General features: G+C 36.6%; 2 protein-coding genes and 1 pseudogene across 3 annotated transcripts; 2 read left to right on the forward strand and 1 right to left on the reverse strand.

The window, feature by feature from the left end:
* Positions 1-211: 211 nt before the first annotated feature.
* Positions 212-3,006, forward strand: LOC145603656 (7-deoxyloganetic acid glucosyltransferase-like). The gene is made up of 2 exons (XM_081659604.1): positions 212-704; positions 1,877-3,006. The coding sequence occupies exons 1-2, from the start codon at positions 215-217 to the stop codon at positions 2,833-2,835; spliced, it is 1,449 nt and encodes a 482-aa protein (XP_081515730.1). The 5' UTR covers positions 212-214; the 3' UTR covers positions 2,836-3,006.
* LOC145603655 (uncharacterized) lies at positions 1,617-9,299 on the reverse strand (annotated as a pseudogene). Its single transcript, XR_014104888.1, has 2 exons — positions 6,653-9,299; positions 1,617-2,645 (listed from the first exon to the last, which is right to left on the reverse strand). The product of XR_014104888.1 is annotated as an uncharacterized LOC145603655 (transcript).
* Positions 9,300-17,769: 8,470 nt separating this feature from the next.
* LOC145603654 (7-deoxyloganetic acid glucosyltransferase-like) lies at positions 17,770-20,676 on the forward strand. Its single transcript, XM_081659602.1, has 2 exons — positions 17,770-18,347; positions 19,605-20,676. Exons 1-2 carry the CDS (start codon positions 17,825-17,827, stop codon positions 20,552-20,554), a joined length of 1,473 nt encoding a protein of 490 aa, XP_081515728.1. The 5' UTR covers positions 17,770-17,824; the 3' UTR covers positions 20,555-20,676.
* Positions 20,677-21,473: the final 797 nt, after the last annotated feature.

The following is a 21,473-nucleotide window of genomic DNA, read 5'->3' on the forward strand; positions in this document are numbered from 1 at the left end:
ACTCAGATTCAGCAATGTGCCATCGTAAATAGACCAAAGTAACAACAAAATTGCATAATTCAGTTTTCAGAATTTGCGATGCCGCGTTTCTCTCGAGGAAACAATACTCTTCTAACCAAATATATACTGTAGTACAACTATATATTATACACCCAACATAGAAAATATATCAATCTAAATTCCAAGACCAAAAATATTGTTAGTAGTACCAAAAATGGAGACCAAATCACATCCTACACCTCATGTGTTGATCTTTCCAGTCCCATTACAAGGCCATTTAACCCCAATGCTAAACTTGGCAGAAAATTTATGCCTAGCAAATCTTAAGGTAACCTTCCTAAACACAACCTACAACCAAAAACGACTTACCAAGTACACTGACATTGAAGCTCGTTTTGCCCGCTATCCCGGGTTTACCTTTAAGACGGTACCTGATGGGCTTCCCGATGACCACCCACGATCTGGTGATAAAACCTGGTTGAGAGAAATGTTTATGGGGTTAGCAACAAGTGCTAAGCCCCTTCTGAAGGACATTTTTGTAGGAAACGATGAAGTTACATGTTTAATATTAGATGGATGGATGGGCTTTGTTAATGATATAGCTAATGAGGTAAAGTTACCGGTGATTACATTTATGATTCCTGGTGCAAACTTCATTTGGACACTTCAATGTTTACCAAAGCTAATTGAAGCAGGGGAATTACCCTTCTAAGTTATGATTAACCTCTACCTACATGTACATTTTTTAAGCAGTTTAGAGTCGTAAATTGTTGCAATTACATAATAGAATAAAAATATATGTAATATCGAACTAAATTGATACTGATACATTTAACAAACTTTTTATAAAAAGTTGATTAAAAAATATTTTACAGTCAAAATGATACAAGTATAATTTTGATATATTTGAATGTTTCTCAAGGAGATATATAGGTGTTAGTTTGCATGCTTATAGAGAAACTCAAGTTCAATTCTAGCTACCACCATTTTTTTTTCTAAACAATTCATTCATTATCATAAATCACTATTCTTGATTCCATTTATCTTAATTAGTACTCCGTAACTTTTTTTCCTTATCTTATAATTTGCATTATATTCATTTTACCATTTTATTACTAATATTGGTTGATATCATTTGGGATATTTTGTCTGAAACCAGCATACAAAATCCAAATTTTGTAAAAAAAAAACATTTTAACAATATTTCTTGCAATTTACTACTTGCTTCTGGAATATGGCCACAAGATGCTATAACCCTTTTGACGGTTAGATCAGCAAATTTAGCTGAGGTTTAATGAAATAGAGAGAGAGAGAGAGAACACAGAGGAGGAAGTTGGAATGATAGATAAAGTGGGGAATTTAAAGGTGCAAGTTTTTGGTAATTAAAAGTCTAGTCTATATTCCGACAAGTGGTAATTGCAAAAACATTTTGGGAAATTCTCTTTAGTGAACTCCAAGTTTTTAATTTTCTAAGTGGTAAACAAAGTAATTATTATATTACTTAGAAAAGTAAAAACTAGAAGTTCACCAAAGAGAATTTCCCAAATTTTTTTTTTTAAATGCGACATTTCACAACTTGGATTTTAAAATGTAGTTTCTAACAAATTTTCCCCTAACCTATTTGTGTAAACAACCTAGAAAGAACAAAAAAAAGTAGCATTAAAATTACTTTCAAAAACATTACAAAGAAATATACTAAATAAATTTCGTTAATATGTGAATCAAACAAAGTAATAACAATTTCCCTATAATCAACTCCCTAAAAATGAAACTCTTAGAAATCACAACACTGGATATGAAACTACAATGAAATCATCACTTTTTTTTTGGCAACTTTCTAATGGTTTTAGTTCTCTTGCTATGAAACTACGATGAACAATAATAGATGAAGATATGGATGAGCTAGTAAAGAATGCACCTGGGATGGATAGCTTCCTCCGGTACCGTGACCTTCCCTGCTTCTGCCGAGACAAAGACATATCTGCCATCCGTAGACATCACGACCGATTCAACAGCGAGATGCAACGAATCAAGCAAGCCCACACCTTCATTCTCAACACATTTGAGGATCTGGAAGGTCCGATACTCTCCCTCATTCGTGAGCACTGTAGAGGTGTTTACACCATAGGCCCACTACATGCTCACTTAAAATACAGACTCAACCGAAAAGAAACCACACTGTCCTACACCTCCTCTAGCAACTTGTGGGAAGTTGATCGAAGTTGCATATCATGGTTGGACCAAAAGCCTGACAAATCTGTTGTCTATGCAAGTTTTGGTACAATTACTACCTTCACAAAGGACCAGCTGATGGAATTTTGGGCAGGACTAGTGCAGAGTAACAAGTACTTCCTATGGGTCATAAAGTCCGATATCATTACAGGAAGTGGCTCAGAAAGTCCAGCCCATAATGACCTCATGCAAGGTACCAAGGAGAGAGGATACATAGTGAGCTGGGCACCACAGGAAGAAGTATTGGCTCACCCAGCTGTTGGTGGGTACTTCACCCATAGTGGAAGGGGATCGGTGTTGGAAAGCATAGTGGCTGGGGTGCCAATGCTTTGTTGGCCTTACTTTGCTGATCATCTGGTGGACAGCAGATTTGTCAGTGAAGTCTGGAAAATTGGCCTCGATATGAAGGATACCTGTGATAGAAAAATAGTGGTGAACATGATCAACGATCTTATGGAGAGAAAGAAGGACGAGCTGGGAATGTCAGTGTCTAAACTCTCACATTTAGCAAAGAAGAGCATAAGTGAAGGGGGGTCTTCATATTCAAATCTTGACCAGTTAATCGAGAAAATAAAAGGGATTACCAAGAAAGAGGAGCATTAGATTTCATCCCCCCATAAACAAGAAATTGTAATGATGTGGATTTGAGTATCTTTGGCCAAGTTACAAAGTAATCAATAATTCAAGCTATTAATATTTTGCTATTTCTAGCTAGTTATATTGGATGTACGGATATGTTGATGTGAAGGTAATAGGGTGATAAATCATGCTTGGTGTACTAGACAATTGTAAGGCCTATTCTTAATTCCTAGTATTTGGTAGTTCTACACGTTTTTGCTAATCCATTAAGGATTAGATTTTACGTGTAGAAAGAATAAGTAGTTTGTTATTGTTGCTTTGTTAGAATTCATGGTTTGTTATGATTTATGTTGCTTATATAAAGGGCTTTAAGATGCTATTTTATATAAACATTGTTGAGATTAACAAAAATAAAAAATTTGTGAAATAATTGAAGTAGATTAACGAATGGGAGAGAAACTTATTTTCCTAATGAAGCATTTGCAATTAGGTTTATAATTTGGTCTATTTCATCAAATTGTTTAGTTCCTTTCAATTAAAAAAATTATCCCTGTTTTGCAAAAGTATCCAGAAATCTTTAGCAAAACTTATACAAGTGTGAATTCATTCTTATAAAAATACACTTTTTTTTTTTTGTTTAGGAAAATTCACAACAAAGGACCATACTTAAATGTCATGGAATTATTGGATACACTAAAGTACTAAATCACCCGGGTGCAGTGATAAGTATGTAAGGGTTGCTAGGTCGTCGCCCAGAAGCGACGCGCCATATTGCCCAATTGTGGTGTCAAATAATCAAGGGCTTGGAGTTGGGATCAGGAGGGAGCGTGGGAGAAAAGAATTTAGTTTGCGGATTGGTTCTTGGAATGTGGGGTCTCTTACGGGAAAATCAGCAGAATTGGTAGAAGTAATGAAAAGACGACGCGTGAACATCATGTGCCTCCAAGAGACAAGATGGACAGGAGAAGGAGCTCGAGGCTTGGTTTTGGGGTATAAGGTATGGTATGTTGGGCAAGAAACGAGCCACAGAACAAGGAATGGTGGAGCTAGGAACGGAGTTGGTGTGGTTCTCGATGAGAGGTTGGCAAAAGAGGTGATCGAGGTCTATCGGAAGAACGATAGGTTGATAAGGCTGAAGTTGCTATGTGGCAAGGAGATTGTGAATGTTATCAGTGCTTATGCTCCCCAAGTGGGTTTAGATGCAGAAGAGAAACGACAATTTTGGGAGGACCTAGACGAGGTGGTGCAGGGTGTCCACCACTCAGAGAAGTTATATATTGGAGGGGATCTAAATGGGCACGTTGGGGCGAGCCGAGATGGCTATGAGAGTGTCCATGGAGGCTTTGGGTATGGGCAGAGGGACGCCGGTGGTGAAGCTATTATGGATTTTGCCCAATCATATGATTTAATTTTGGCTAATACTTGGTTTAAGAAGAGGGATTCACACTTGATAACTTTTCGGAATGGAGCAAATGCAACTCAAATAGACTTCCTGCTCACAAGGAGCATAGATAGACAAAGTTGCATAAACTGTAAGGTTATCCCAGGGGAGAGTGTGGTCACCCAACACCGGCTATTGGTAATGACTATTCGTCTGAAAGAGAAGGCGAAGAAAAAAGTTAGACAAGAAGAACCAAGGATAAGATGGTGGACCCTAAGGGATGCAAAAGCTAAGGTTTTTACAGAAAAGGTAATTGAAGAAGCGGATTGGGATGGAGAGGTGGATCCGGACATGACTTGGTTACGAATGAAGAACTGTTTCCTAAGAGTGGCCAAAGAGGTCTTAGGGGAAGTAAGGGGAAGAACTTCGGTACAGAGAGATACTTCGTGGTGGAATGAAGAGGTGAAAACAGTAATTAAGCAAAAAAGGGAATGCTATCAAGCCTTAGGAAAATGTAGGAGTGATGAAACCTTTGCAGCGTATAAGGAGGCTAAGAGTAAGGCAAAGGCAGCTGTTCGCCAAGCAAAAGAAAAGGCATATCAGGAGGTTTATGAAAAGCTTGATTCCAAGGAGGGAGAAAGGATCATTTATAAGATGGCAAAGAGAAGACAAGAGGCAAGGAAGGATATTGACATGGTGAAGTGTGTCAAAGATAAGAACCAAATGGTCCTAGTGCAAGAGGAGGGCATCAAGGACAGGTGGAAGGGGTACTTCGATGAATTATTTAATGGAAGTAATGGAGTTGTGATAGGAGATACCTCTATGAGTGATGAAGAAATCAACATGGAGTATGTGCGAAGGATTAGGAGAGTAGAGGTGGAGATTGCACTGAGGAAGATGAAACCTAAGAAGGCGGTTGGCCCTGATGGGGTACCGATAGAGGTGTGGAGGTGTTTGGGTAAGATTGGTATTGATTGGTTAACAAACCTTTTCAACAAGATATGGACGGCTACAAGGATCCCACAAGATTGGAGGAAGAGCACCTTGGTCCCGGTTTATAAAAACAAAGGAGACGCTCAAGATTGTTCTAACTATCGAGGAATTAAGCTTATGAGCCATACTATGAAGTTGTGGGAAAGGGTGATTGAACAAAGGTTGAGGGCATGCACAAGCATTTCAGATAACCAATTTGGTTTTATGCCTGGGAGATCTACTATGGAGGCAATCCATTTGATAAGACAAATGATGGAGTTTTATAGGGTAAAGAAGAAAGATCTTCATATGGTCTTTATTGATTTAGAGAAGGCATATGACAAGGTGCCAAGAGAGATACTTTGGTGGGCAATGTTGAAGAAAGGTATCCCACGAAGGTATGTAGACCTAGTTAAGGATATGTATCGGGATGTGTCAACAAATGTGAGGACATGCGGAGGGTTGACAAAAGATTTCCCTATTACAATCGGATTGCATCAAGGGTCTGCATTAAGCCCTTTTCTTTTTGCAACGGTTCTAGATGAATTAACTAGACCAATTCAAGATGAGGTTCCATGGTGTATGCTGTTCGCAGATGATATCGTTTTGGTGGATGAGACTAAGGATGGGGTTAATGTCAAGTTGGAGCAATGGAGGCAAAGGTTGGAATCTAGAGGGTTTAAGCTAAGTCGGAGTAAGACTGAATATTTGGTATGTCGTTTTGGCACTCAGAGGGGGACAAGCAATGAAGTGGTGAGTTTGGATGGAAAGGATTTGACCATGAGTGAATGTTTTAAGTACCTAGGGTCGATCATCCAGAAGAATGGTGACATTGATCAAGACGTGACCCACGGGATTAAGTCAGGGTGGCTTAAATGGAGAGCGGCCACGGGAGTGTTATGCGACCGCAGCATTCCCTTAAAGTTGAAGGGAAAATTCTACAGGACTGCCATAAGACCAGTGTTGCTCTATGGTACAGAATGTTGGGCTTCTAAGAAAGAGCATATTAAAAAGATGGAGGTTACGGAAATGCGCATGTTAAGGTGGATGTGTGGAAACACTTTAAGAGATAGAATCAGAAATGAGGTTATTCGCAAGAAAGTAGGTGTGGCGGGCATTGTAGATAAATTAAGGGAAAATCGTCTGCGTTGGTTTGGACATGTAAGACGGAGACCCGAGGGTGCACCGGTGCGAAGAGTGGAAGAGTGGGACCATGGAGGGATTAAACGAGGAAGAGGGAGACCAAAGATGACTTGGTTGGAAGGAGTGAGGAAGGATATGAAGTGCATGGATTTACGTGAGGATGAAGTTTTGGATCGTAAGGGATGGAGGAGAAAGATTTATGTTGATGACTACACGGAATAATCAAATTTGGTTCATGTTAGCCGACCCCACTTTTGGGATTAAGGCTTTGATTGATTGATTGATTGATTGACTAAAGTACTAAACTAAAGGACCATAATACAAATTAAGTTCAGAAACACTTACCAAACCAAATAGTGAAGCATCTGGATACAATCAAGATTTCATTAATTGTTGTTTGGTGATCTCTGCATTGAAGCTCACAAGACAACTGGAACTAAGAGCGATTTGTTTTCCAACTTCATTTCAACTTTGCCTGCAACAAGCAAACCAACCTCATATTTTAAAATGATAATAAAATTACACAAATCCTTCACCCAGAAGTCAATTCAAGAATGATCACAAAACACCAATTATCAAAACGGATTTTGAAACAAATATTGACACTAATTAAGCTGCAGAAATCAGTCAATCACATACCTTTAAATATCTTATGCAATAAGCAATCTTCAATAAGCCTATATGTTGGCTATGCAATTATAACTCAACGCAGTGTGTGCTTCATGGGTATAATATCTACAATGAGTATGATTTTTTGAAACATATTTAGTGGATCAGTTGACTGTGCCGCTTCAGTCCAATTAGCACATGGGTTTAAATATAATGAAAGCCCATTAGCTGTAATAAACTAAAGCATGGAAAAGAAAGCAAAAAATGCTGATCTCCGTTTTTAAAAAAGTTTCAATTTTATAGTTCTCATCTTAGTCATAACAGAGCTAGAAAGAACTGCATGTGCTACTTAAAAATGACCATTATACAGCATGCACATGATTTTAGACAGGATAAGAAGCATTAAACCTTAGGATAATGCACAGCACAACAGCTTCTGACTTTATGCCACATATTACCTTCAGGACCGTATGGAGGACACAGAAAAATTCTTGAGGTACACTACCATAATCTGTTTGTCAAAAATACAATCAGATAGGTTGATAGATACAATACTTAGAATAACACTCTAATATCCAAAGTCCACAATCTTTGCATACATTTTAACTGAAATTCAGCTGATAAACTTCGATAGCAGGTCCTTGTTTGAGTCACTTAATTTATCAGAAGACAAGAGGCCAACAAACAATGACAAAGTGTCTGCATCAGCTTCAAATCTTTTTCCAACCATAAGATCACAATAGTATAATGCATTTGACAAGTCATTATTGAGTATATAACCTCTGATTATCGTATTATAGGTAACATCATTAGGGGGGCAACCATCTTCCTCCATTATCCTCAACACTCGAGCAGCTTCACTCATGAGCCCTTTCTTGCAGAAGCCTTTGAGCAGTATAGTGTATGTTTTAACATTAGGTTGCAGACCTTTTGTTACAAGATCTGAAAAGAACTTTGCTGCATCTTCAAGTTGTCCAGCCTCACACAAGTTGTCTATTAGGATATTGCAGATGACAACATCTGGCTTAACACCATTATCCTCCATATCTTCGAGTAATTTCACTGCCTCGTTAAGCCGTGCATGTTTGCAAAGGCTATCAAGCAAAGAAGCATAGGTGACAACATCTGGAGGAATTCCATGAGCCTGCATTTCTTTTAACAGCTTATTTGCGAGTGGGAATCTATTGGCTTTGCACAATCCATCAATAAGAGTGGTATAGGAAACAACATCAGGGGTTATCCCTTTCTGAAACATCTCATGGAATATGATTAGGGCCTTGTCAACATTTTTAGCCTAGCAATACCCATTAATTATAGTGTTAAAACTTACGAGGTCAGGCTGCCAACCATTTTCGGCCATGAGATCGAGTAGGTTCTCAGCATCTTCCATTTGACCGCGCAAGCAATAACCATCAAGTAATGAACTATAAGTAAGGATGTCAGGAGGCACACCTTTCTCAATCATGTGCTTAAGAATGGACTGAGCTTGATCAACACAACCATCTTTACATAACATGTCAACCAGCATGTTGTAGGTCTGAACATTAGGTGCTATGTTGCTCTCTAACATCTCAGTGAACACACGCTGAGCCTCATCCCCAGAGCCGGAATTATAGAGGCCTCGAATCAAGGAAGTATAAGTGACAACATTGGGTTTAATGCCCTCAGATTTAATAGAGGAGAACAGGTCTAGGGCCTGTTGTAACAACCTGTCCTTACAAAGACTATCGATAATAGTGTTGTATAAAACAATGTCAGGCTTAAAATGAGATCGAGATTGCATTTTGTTAAGCAAAGTGAGAGCAGACGTATTGTCGCCAATCCTACAAAGGCCTTTGACAATAGTACTATACATAATTAAGTCGGGTTGGAAACCAAGATTGACAATTTGATTAAACAAATGAGCAGCTTGGGGGAGCATATCAGAGTGAATATAGCCATTAATTAAGGTGTTAAAAATGACACAATCAAGGGGATAACCAAGCTTAATGAATTTACCAAGAAGAGAAAAGCCGAAATCAACTCTGCCCAGATGACAGTAGCAATTAGAAAGAACACCTAAAGAATGCATATCATGTGAAATTCCAAGTAATTCAACCTAAAGAATTCATATCATATGATTGAAGAGTGAAAGGGGGGGTTTTAAGATCGGAAAACCCTAAATTGCAATGATCTCTAACAGAATCGAGAAACAAGTGAGAATGACGAAATCTGATATCTGAAAAAGATCGAGAATGAAAAGGAAAGGAAGAAAAAAAAAGAGGAAAGAGTAATACCGCCATTAATGAAGGAAGCTGAAGCTGAAGCTGAAGCTGAAGCTTTAGGAATCATCTTCTTCAATTCTGCCATTTCTGTATCTTCTCCTTCAACTTCGGTCTCTGGCTTCTCATCAGAAAGTAGCTTGTGACTCGTACAAAAATAACAAGTTTTATACACTTACTTTGTATTTACTATTCCCATTTTACTGTAAAATTAGGCTCCATCTAATTTGAGCCCTTGCCGGGTTGACCCGTGACTTCCGTAAGGGGTTCCAACCTAGTAAGGCTCTTTATCTTACCTACAAACAAACAATTAAAAAAAAAAATTGATATACGAAGTACTATGTAAACTGTTTTCAAAAGAATTTTTTTTTCACATGTTATGAAATATATAGAAATTAGAGGATTAAGAGAAGAAGGTAATAAGAGAAGTATTACTACTTTTATGTATTACTCTTGGTAATATTTTTGTGCATCATACAAGTGAAATTACATGGCTATTTATAGTAGTAAGAACCACTATTACATTGTGGGCTATAACCTTAGAGGGTGGCAATTAGGGTTGGCTACTACATTAAATGCAATGAAGAAATTGGAGTGTGGACATTCACACCTTGACTAAATTAATTAACTCTTAACACTCCCCCTTGAATGTCCATACAGAATAGGGTATATGTTGCCTCGTTAAAACCTTGCTAGGTAAAACCCTTTAGGATAAAGGCCATAGCTCAGGGAAAAGAGTACAACAATATATTACTATATGCTTTAGTGTACTGCCTCATTAAAAACCTTGTCAGGAAAAACCCATTGGGATAAAAACCTGATCGAAGGGAAAAAGAGTGCAGTGCATATAATGCTCCCCCTGATTTTAACATAGTTTATGAAGACGACGCATCCCAATCTTGTGGACCAACCGCTCAACACTCTTCGAAGGTAGGGACTTTGTAAACAAGTCTGCAAGATTATCAGATGATTGGATCTGTTGGACATTTATCTTCCCTTCCTTCTGCAAATCGTGTGTAAAGAACAGTTTTGGGGATATATGTTTAGTCCTATCACCTTTAATATATCCTTCAGTTACTTGTGCGATACATGCAGTATTATCTTCGTAAATGATGATTGGACTTTCAGTTACTTCTTTCATCCCACATTCTTCTTGGATATTGTCGATCATTGACCTTAGCCATACACACTCACGTCCTGCTTCATAAAGGGCAATCAACTCAGCATGATTTGATGATGTCGCAGTTAAGGTTTGCTTTGTTGATTTCCAAGAAATTGCAGTTCCACCATAGGTGAACAGATATCCAGTTTGTGACTTGGCGTTTTGTGGGTCTGATAGATATCCAGCATCTGCATATCCGATGAGGGTGGCATCTTGCCTTGATTGATAAAACAAACCAAGATCTTTTGTTCCTCGTAGATATCGTAGTAAGTGTCTTACTCCTTTCCAGTGTCTCTTCGTTGGTGCGTTGCTAAACCTGGCTAACAAATTCACAGAAAAAGCTATGTCTGGTCTAGTATTGTTAGCTAGATACATTAGAGCCCCAATTGCACTTAGATATGGTACTTCAGGACCAAGGACATCCTCGTTTTCCTCTGGAGGTCTAAATGGATCATATTTCATAGTCAAAGACCGAACAATCATCGGGGTGTTTGTTGGGGTCGCTTTGTCCATGAAAAAACGTTTTAACACTCTTTCGGTGTAGTTAGACTGATGGACGAAAATACCATTATTTAAGTGCTCAATTTGCAATCCAAGGCAAAATTTAGTTTGTCCAAGGTCTTTCATCTCAAATTCTTTCATCAAGTATTTTGCAGTTCTTTCAAGTTCATTTGGGGTTCCAATGATATTCAAGTCATCAACATAAACTGCAACAATTGCAAACCCTGATTGTGATATCTTAATGAAAACACAAGGACTGATTTGATTATTCTTGAACCCTTCTTTCATAAGGTATTCACTAAGACGATTATACCACATCCTCCCAGACTGTTTCAATCCATAAAGTGACCTTTTTAATTTTATGGAAAGAATGTCTAGGCTTGTGGTTTTCTGGTAATTTTAGTCCATCTGGGACTTTCATATAAATATCTGTATCGAGTGACCCATATAAATATGCGGTTACTACATCCATTAATCGCATCTTTAGTCCTTCTGAGACTGTCAAGCTTACTAGAAATCTTAACGTAGTTGCATCAACTACGGGAGAATATGTCTCCTCATAATCAATCCCTGGAATTTGAGAAAAACCTTGGGCTACAAGTCTTGCCTTGTATCTAACAATTTCATTTTTCTCATTTCGTTTTCTCACAAATACCCACTTGTATCCAACTGGCTTTACACCTTCTGGTGTAAGGGTTATTTTTCCAAACACTTCTCGTTTTTCGAGTGACTTTAACTTTGTCTGCATTGCCTCTTTCCATTTTGGCCAATCATGCCTGCAACGACATTCTTCCACTGTTCTTGGTTCACTATCATTTTCGTCAGATGCCATTTCAATTGCAATGGAATATGCAAATATTTCATTTACGATAACATCATTTCTATTCCAATAATTCCTGGTAGAAACAAAATTTATTGAAGTTTCATTGTTATCGATGTCATGGTCATCTTGTTCATCCCCTTTCGGATTATCATCTTTTTCGATCTCTATTCTCATCTGTACTTTGTCTTTCTTGACCTTCCGTAAGGGGAATGTTGTTGATCTCATCAGGTCCTTTTAATTTTCTTGGTTTAGAGTCTTTTGAACCAAGTGGTCTTCCACGCTTTCGGCGTGCTAGAGATTCATTTTCAATGATCTTATCACCAAATGGAATTTTAATTCGTGCAGGGGCATTTTCAGCTGGTATATGTGATTTTGTCACTTTCTTTGCATCTATAAATGCATCAGGCAGCTGATTTGCAATGCTTTGTAAATGAACAATTTTCTGAACTTCTTGTTCACACATATTTGTTCGTGGATCAAACATTGACAATTGTGTTGCATTCCAAATGATTTCTATTTCTTTCTTTCGTGGGTCCACTTTCTCTCCCCCCTAAGGCTGGGAATACTGTCTCATTGAAATGACAGTCGGCAAATCTGGCCGTAAATAAATCACCGGTCATTGGTTCAAGATATTTAATTATGGAGGGTGATTCAAACCCAACATAAATTCCCAGCCTTCTTTGTGGACCCATCTTTGTTCGTTGGGGTGGAGCAATAGGAACATACACCGCACAACCAAAAATTTTTAGATGTGAGACATTAGGTTCTCGACCAAAAACTAATTGTAGTGGTGAGAACTTATGATAAGCAGTTGGTCTTAATCTAATTAGAGTTGCCGCATGTATTATGGCATGACCCCAAGCAGATGAAGGCAATTTTGATCTCATCAATAATGGTCTTGCAATCAATTGTAGTCTCTTAATTAATGACTCAGCGAGTCCATTTTGTGTATGAACATGAGCTACTGGATGTTCTACAACAATTCCAATCGACATACAATAATCACTAAATGTTTGGGATGTAAATTCCCCAGCATTGTCAAGCCTTATTCTTTTTATTGTATGGTCTGAAAATTGTGCTCTTAGTTTAATAATTTGAGCAAGGAGTTTTGCAAAAGCAACATTTCTACTGGATAAGAGACTTACATGTGACCATCGAGTTGAGGCATCAATTAATACCATAAAATATCGGAATGGTCCACATGAAGGATTAATTGGTCCACAAATGTCTCCTTGAATCCTCTCTAAAAATGTTGGAGATTCAGTAGCAATTTTGTTCATAGATGGCCTTATTATTAATTTGCCAAGTGAACATGCAGAGCATGTTAATTCATCTGATCGAGGGATTTTAACATTCCTAATTGAATGTCCTACTGAATTTGCTATAATCTTGTGCATCATTCCTGTACCAGGATGACCCAAAAGATCATGCCATAAATTTAGCAGATTCTTATTATCTAACTTCTGGTTAGATATCGAATTTATTTCAACTGGTCGTATATCTATATGATATAACCCTGAAGAATATGCTGGCAATTTCTCATACACATGTTTCTTGCCATGTTTTTCTGCCGTGAGGCATAAATATTCCTTTTGATCCACTATCATTGTTTCTAAATGAAAACCATTTTGACGCACATCTTTAAAACTTATAAGATTTCTTCGAGATTTACTCGAATATAAAGCGTCATTAATGATTAATTTTGTTCCATTTGGGAGTATTATGCAAGCTTTTCCAGAACCTTCTATTAGCTTGGCTGACCCAGAAATGGTATTAACATTTGCTTGAAATAATTTTAACTTTAAAAAATATTTTCTATCCTTCAGAATAGTGTGTGTTGTTCCACTGTCCAAAAGGCATTGAAATTTGGAACCAACTTCGGGCAGATCCATATCTTCATAAAATAATAAGTATAAGATTAGTTTAAGATAATTAAACTGGACTTACTTTATTAATGATGAAAAATTAAGAGTACATAACTTGAACATGAAAAAAAAAAAACATACAAGAAAAGTACATAATGAAAACATAATACATATCATAGTAATTGATGAATTATCTAAACATGATTATTCTTTCCAAAGATAAATTCACCACCAGCTTCACCATTGTCTATGTGGAAATCAGACACATCAAGGCTAATTCCAGGGACATTTTCTTCATTAACATAATTTGTTTCGGCATGTTTTTCTTTCCCTTTAATGGAAGCCTGGTATAGTTCTACCAGATGTTTGGCCGTACGACAAGTACGTCCCCAATGTCCAGTCATGCCACATCTATAACATGTGTCTTTTCCTTTTGTGGTGGCTTGATTTTTGTTTCCTTGTTGATGCCCCCTTTGAGTGTTGTTTCTAGGGGGAAATTGGCCTCTACCACGGCCATAACCACGTCCACGGCCACGTCCGCGGAAATTTCCACGACCTCTGCCACGGTTATTATATTTTCCACGTCCACCTCTATGAGCAACATTTGTCTCAGGTGGATTTGAGCTTTCTACAGCATTTGTTTCATTGAATGCTTGAGACCCAGTTGGTCTTAGGTTGTGATTCTTCAACAGAAGATCATTATTCTTTTCAGCAACCAATAATGTAGAAATAAGCTCAGAATATTTTGCAAAGCCTCTTTCACGGTATTGCTGTTGCAATACAATGTTGTTAGCATGGAATGTAGAGAGTGTTTTCTTTATCATTTGCACGTCAGTGACTGGTTGATCACAATATCTCAATATTGATACGATTTTATATAGTGATGAATTATAATCACTGACAGATTTAAAGTCCTGAAATCTCAGGTTTGTCCACTCAAATTGTGCTGAAGGAAGGAGTACCCTTTTATGGTGGTCATATCTTCCTTTCAGGCTATCCCATAGTTCTTTGGGATTTTCCACCATTAAATACTCAGTTTTTTAAACTGTTATGTAAATGGTGCCTTAAGAGAACTATAACTTTTGCTTTCTCTTGATCAGTAGGAACTTTAATTTGAGCAGGGGCATCTTTTTCGCTTCCTGGGATGGTAATTTCTTTGATTGTATGTTCCAATCCCTGAGCCTTCAAATTCATTTGGGCATCAACTGTCCATTCAAGATAATTATGTCCGGACAAGTCTAATACGTCAAATTGTCTTTTCATCAAGTCTCCCAGTTTAACTACAATCAAATAGGTAATTATTATTAAGCCAATTAAGCAAGTGATAATTAAAGTAATCAAATTGTAATCATAATAATAATCCATTTAAAACATATTTGCTTCTCCCCCTTGGGTTATTATTATGATTTACATAAAGTTAAGCTAAAATTAAACATGATAATTACGTTAATTAAACAACGACAACAACAATAATAACAATAACAATGATAATAATAACAATAACAATAAATACTACTACTATCACTACATCACTGACAACAACAACAACAACAATAATAATAATAATAATAATAATAATATTAATGACATACATTAATGATAAAACAAAAGGAACATTTATTATAACAAAATGCACTTATAATCTACCTAGAAGACAAAAAAAACTTGAAGTACTACGGAGATTACATGCATGAATTCCCTTTGTCGAAAAACCGAGCGTTACTTATGTAAAATGATGAAAATCATCATTGCCATTAATAAAACTACTAGGGCCATAATTAAAACTAAATATAGTTTTAATTTCCTTAAATCTTCTTCAAAGGTAAAGGGGTGTGGTGGTTGTCGGTTGTCGACGGGGAACATGGTGTGTGACCGGTGTAAATGGAGGAAGAAGAACAGGAGATAATTTGGGTAAAGTTTAAGGAGGGGATAAGGTTTGTATGGTGAAATAAGGGGGTGTAATCCGCCTTTTATAGGGGGGTAAATTATCCGTTTCAGCTTTACACTACTATAAAAATATCATACAATGTTCTAGTAGACTGGTAAAATAATCGTAATCAAACTATTAATATTTACAAACGTAAATAAGTATCACATTGGGATGCAAGCCGTAGTGGTCCGAGAACCCTAATCTATTCATGAGGTCAAGGGTTCGAAAATTGAAAGAAACATAAAAGTGTGTAATCTAAAAATTAAATAAATATAAAGGCTGCATCATTTTTTTTTTCATTTTAGTAATTATGCACAAGTAAGTAAGTATAAACATGATTTGTGTGACCATGAAATTTACTTTATTAACATGCATACAACAAATATTTCCACATGCAAAAGTAATTATATATTACTTTCTATAACCATGCATGAGAGTTACCAAACTAAGTATCATAAATAAGGTATGTATTGATATCCTCATTTTTAATCAACATGGCTAATTATGTAGAGTAATTTTGTGGAGAAATATATTGTGAGTTTCTGGTATAGAGGATCCCATATGGGCAACTATAGAGCATACTCCTCAAAATATATTTTGTGAAAGAAATTGAATCTTTGTAAAAATTGGATAATCGGTATAAGTATACCTGATTGAAGATGGTGCTGATAACGTGTTATGAAATATATAGAAATTAGAGGATTAAGAGAAGAAGGTAATAAGAGAAGTATTACTACTTTTATGTATTACTCTTGGTAATATTTTTGTGCATCATACAAGTGAAATTACATGGCTATTTATAGTAGTAAGAACCACTATTACATTGTGGGCTATAACCTTAGAGGGTGGCAATTAGGGTTGGCTACTACATTAAATGCAATGAAGAAATTGGAGTGTGGACATTCACACCTTGACTAAATTAATTAACTCTTAACATCACAAACTTTATTGTCCTATTCTTTTGCACTTTTTATTTTTACTTTGTAAAAGGTTTTAGAAAATATAAACTAGCTTATCCTTTACTGAGGTTCTGGTTTGGTTGGAGGAATGCCCTCCTGCTGTTAGTTCGTCTGCCTTTGCAGACCAAGCTTTAATACTACGAGTAGTATAATTACTATAATTCCCATCTTTGGTGCTTTGTCAAAAAAAAAAAAAAAAATAAAAAATTTAAATCCTAACAAGTTGAGATACTACCTAAGCTAAATATTTATTGCAATTTTGTAATATTTTATATCTCACACATAATACCTTAAGTTGCAACTAATATATAACGGAGATAGTATATGTAACACGGGTTAGATATAAAATTTAACTAGTTTGAGGCCCGGGCGATGCCCCGGGTCATTTTTTTTATGTAAAAACTATAGTAAATTGTTTTAAAAAAAATCTTGAATAAATTAAAGGGAAATCTATTGATGGTTTTATAATTAAAAAAAAAAATCATTTTTTTATACATTTTATTGAACATTAACAAAATTCATTATGAAATATGCAGTAACCTAACTTTTATACGAGTACTTTATATTAGTTTGTTTTATATGTTAAATGAATTTTTATCTACCATTATAAATTTTTCAAAGTATAGATGAGCAAACAAAAGAATGAGGATTCAAAAATTAGCATTTATGAACATTAATTTTTTATGAGGGAAAATTGATGATTAGTTTTAATATGACATGAATCATATGACCCCACATCATTTATCAATTTATGAAGACACGTGGCAAAAATGATGACACGTGGCATGATTACAATTCTTGCTTTGGGTTTTAATATAGATATATAGATAAGATAAGTATGTATTACTTTGTATATATTAGTCCCGATAAGGCAATAAGCTCACATAAACCAATTTCAAGTGAAATTAGCAAGTTCACAATTGGTGGATTCAAATCTTTACATACAGTGTAATAACTATCTCACTTTACATAAAAGCTATTCAGGGGCGAAATCAAGGGGGATAGGCCACTAGGGTAAGCCACGGGCACCCCCCTTGATTCTGTTATAAAATCGAATTCTCATCGCATATTAAATGATACTCCACATCAAATTTATCTTAATGTATACTGCGTATTTGCAAGCAAATGTACAACTACATGTATGTCATGTAACTCATGAATAAAGATTACTATGTATTACGGAGAACGAAATACAAGTATCTTATACACTGTACTAATGTAGTCTGTAGTACTCCACTATACTACACGTTTGTACCTATCTTTTTTGAGTGATGCACAACAAGACCACAAAAACTTGTCATTATTAGATTATCGTACATCAACATTTACAACACCTGCATCAACCTAATCAGTACCAAAGCAGCATAGCTATACCTCAGAATTCCAACCCCAAAATCTCAAGCAAAAATGGAGCAACAATCTTCTCCTACACCTCATGTGCTCATCTTTCCATTACCATTACAAGGCCATGTAACCCCTATGCTACAATTAGCCGAACTTCTTTGTCTTGCTGATCTTCAGGTGACTTTCCTGAATACAAACCACAATCACCAACTTCTGACCCAAAACAACAACATTCAAGCTCGTTTTTCCCGCTACTCGGGTTTCACATTTAAGACTATATCAGGTTGGCCGCCCCAAAACCAATCTCGGCCACCGGCTGGTAACACTAATGTTATGGACCTCTTGAATGCAGTGAATGAGGGGGTGGCACCAAGTGCTAAACCCCTTTTGAGAGAGCTTCTGTTTGGATCAACAGAAACAGCTAAGGTTACATGTTTCATCATAGATGGGTGGTTAAGCTTTGCTCATGATCTAGCAAATGAAGCTGAGGTACCAATTATTGCATTCAGGTGTTCCAGTGCATGTTGTAATTGGACTTATTTCTGTATTCCACAGCTCATTGAAGCAGGAGAAGTACCTTTCAAAGGTAAGCATATCTATATTCTCGACTTTTAAGAGCTTTCAGTGTTAATAATATATGATCTTATTTTTCATACCAACTATAATGATGAACAAAATGTACATGATTTTGTATGATAATGGTAAGGGTGAAGGGGGCGGCGAGGGCAGGGAAGGGATGAAAGGAGTGAGAAAAAGATTTCCTTCTAACAATTTAAAGAATGCTGCTAAGCATAACAAATGAAAAGAAAATCATATTCTCCCATTTGCTTCCCTTCACTTTCACCAGTCTTGAATTCAATTAATGAAACATGGATCCTTCACTCTCCCTTTCCCCCTCCAAATTCTCTTCTAAACGCGTCTCATCAGTTTGTTTTTAAGTTCAATAGTACAGGAAAAAGAGGTTTCATAAAGGAATTTGATGATTGCTTTTTTTGTCTTAACAATACTTTAACTTAGGGGGGTAAACCTGTAACTAAATAGAAGAGCTCACAAGATAAGTATACTACCGAAGGCAAGAGCCGTAAAAGACAAAGCTAGGTAAGCTCATGGTACGAAATCTTTGACTTGGGCAAGAAAGCATTGCCCAAAAAAAAAAAAAAAAAAAAAAAAATCAATTTCATAAAGTACCATAAACAAGACTGACAAGAGTGTTCAATAAAGACAGAATAAACATAAGTAAATCATATATGGATTCAATTCAGTGTAATTTAGGCTGCAGCAACTAATATTGTAAAAGCATAGATTTATGCATAGACACAATTCACACAAACATGAAATAAATTATGTTTATCTGCAAAAATTATCATTACTCGTGTACAGGTTGATTACCCTCGTTTTAATAACTAAAACTTCAGGAAGTACAATACAGTAAGGTCCAACTAGAAGCTATCTGGCTAGATGGGAAACTAAAGAACTTCCTCAAACAAAATACAGCAAAAAACTGTAATTATGAAATGGTATTCAAATCCAATAATGTCTAGTCGCCTATTAAGTGCTAAGCAGAACACAGAAAAGAGAAGTCTTGATCCCACAACTCAATTAAAATTATCTAATTGGTCTGGGGCTTTGATGGTGAGGCTGAACATAACTTACGCCAACTACTAAGAATTTGTATTCAGGTGACATTATTCAGTCTAACAAAGCCATAAAAGGGTCTCCCTTCTAAAATAACAAAAACATTAGATACCATCATACCAACCATACATTACTGTACTCCTGAATTCGGTTAGATTATCTGCTAGTAAATCTGGTCTTTGTTTTTTCTTTTCCATGTATTGCATAGAGAATGAAGAAATGGATCAGCTAGTAAGTAAGGTACCAGGGATGGAAAGCTTTCTTCGCTGCCGTGACCTGCCCAGCTTCTGCCAAGGCCAAGACATGTCCTCATGTAGTGACCTCAAACAATATTTCATCAATGAGATGCAGAGAAACAAGGAGGCCCACTCACTCATTCTCAATACATTTGAGGAATTGGAGGGTCCAGTTTTATCTCAAATCCGATCACAATGCTCCCGGGTTTACCCCATTGGACCACTACATGCACACCTAAAATACAGACTCGGCAAAGAGGAAAAACCATTGTACAACAATTTATCTAGTAGCTTGTGGGAAGTGGATACTAGTTGTATATCATGGTTGGACCAAAAGCCCGACAAATCTGTCATCTATGTAAGCTTTGGCAGCACAACTACCTTCACATCTGACCAACTCATGGAACTTTGGGCCGGTCTAGTGCAGAGTAAGAAGTACTTCCTGTGGGTAGTAAGGCCTGACGTCATCACAAGTGGCCTAGAGGGTCCAATTCCAGATGACCTCTTGGAGGGAACCAGGAAGAGAGGATGCAAGGTGAAATGGGCCCCTCAAGATGAGGTCTTAGCTCACCGATCCATTGGTGGGTTCTTGACCCACAGTGGGTGGAACTCTACTCTAGAGAGCATAATAGCAGGGGTGCCAATGCTTTGTTGGCCTTACTTTGGTGATCAACAAGTGAACAGCAGGTTTGTCAGTCAAGTTTGGGGAATTGGCTTAGATATGAAGGACACATATGATAGAGCAATAGTGGAGAAGATGATCAACGAGGTAATGGATGAGAAGAAGGAAGAACTGTGCAGATCAATGGATAATATATCACAACAAGCTAAGAGAAGTATCGCTGAAGGAGGGTCCTCCTATTCTAATCTTAACCACTTAGTTGATGAAATACAAGCAATGTCCAAGAAAGGAGGACTTTAGAGTTCATCCTTGCACAAATGAAGGTAAAAAGGTGATCAATTATAAAATGTATCCCAAAAAAGACACTTTTTCTTTAGTCTAAATAGTAGCAATTAAATTAAGAAGACAAAGGACATGACTATGTTAATAATAAGCCTGGTCATTCAGTAGTACATATTAATGTGCTGGGTAAACATATAAGCTACATACCTAAAGCATTTTCACAAGAATTGAATTAAGTATTGGACATATAGACCATACCAAAAGATGAAGCGGCATCTATGATTTCCACATCTCAGAGTTCAAGAAAAGTGTCTAAATTGGTGTCGAAAGTGATCTATTATTCCACAAAATACATTTAGTTATAGATATACTTACCATACCAATAGACGGAGACATTAAGCGTCTGGATGCAGACAAGGTATAATATTTGTTCTAAGATTTCTGCATCAGAGTTCATTGGAAGCATCTGAATCTGAGTCAAGAGTGGTCTGTTTTTCCACAAAACATCTCAAAGAAGCAGCAAATTGCTTCTCCAATTATTCTTCTTCTCCATGCCTTTTCTTCATCTGAAGTTTCTGTTCATGGATTTTCATCAACGTCACACATGAATCAACCTTAGGCTTCAAAGTGATGTGGAAATTAATGAGCTTTGCAAGTTGCAACTTCCTTCACCCTACGTTCAAAACAAGCAAAATCAAAGATCAACGTATTCCACTTTAGTTTGGGCATATCCACAATTGGCACTAATTCTATTTTATTTAATTACTTTCATTTCACTAAAAAAGTAAAAAAGAATAAGGATTCACTATAATCTATCACATCTACATTTATATGTTTTTTTATTTTTTTATTTTTTTTTGTATTGCATGTGTACTTTTTTCTTATAAGCTAAAAAATCCAATGCAAATGAACCTCACAGGGCATTACATTGTTAACA

The sequence above is a fragment of the Chenopodium album genome, chromosome 22 (genome assembly GCF_948465745.1).
Source record: "Chenopodium album chromosome 22, dcCheAlbu1.1, whole genome shotgun sequence".
Taxonomy (NCBI): Eukaryota; Viridiplantae; Streptophyta; class Magnoliopsida; order Caryophyllales; family Amaranthaceae; genus Chenopodium; species Chenopodium album.

Coding starts and splice junctions, on each gene's coding strand:
- LOC145603656 (XM_081659604.1), top strand. CDS start 215: ATGGAGACCAAATCACATCCTACACCTCATGTGTTGATCTTTCCAGTC. Junction 705..1,876: donor AATTGAAGCAGGGGAATTAC/CCTTCTAAGTTA, acceptor AACTACGATGAA/CAATAATAGATGAAGATATG.
- LOC145603654 (XM_081659602.1), top strand. CDS start 17,825: ATGGAGCAACAATCTTCTCCTACACCTCATGTGCTCATCTTTCCATTA. Junction 18,348..19,604: donor AGGAGAAGTACCTTTCAAAG/GTAAGCATATCT, acceptor TGTATTGCATAG/AGAATGAAGAAATGGATCAG.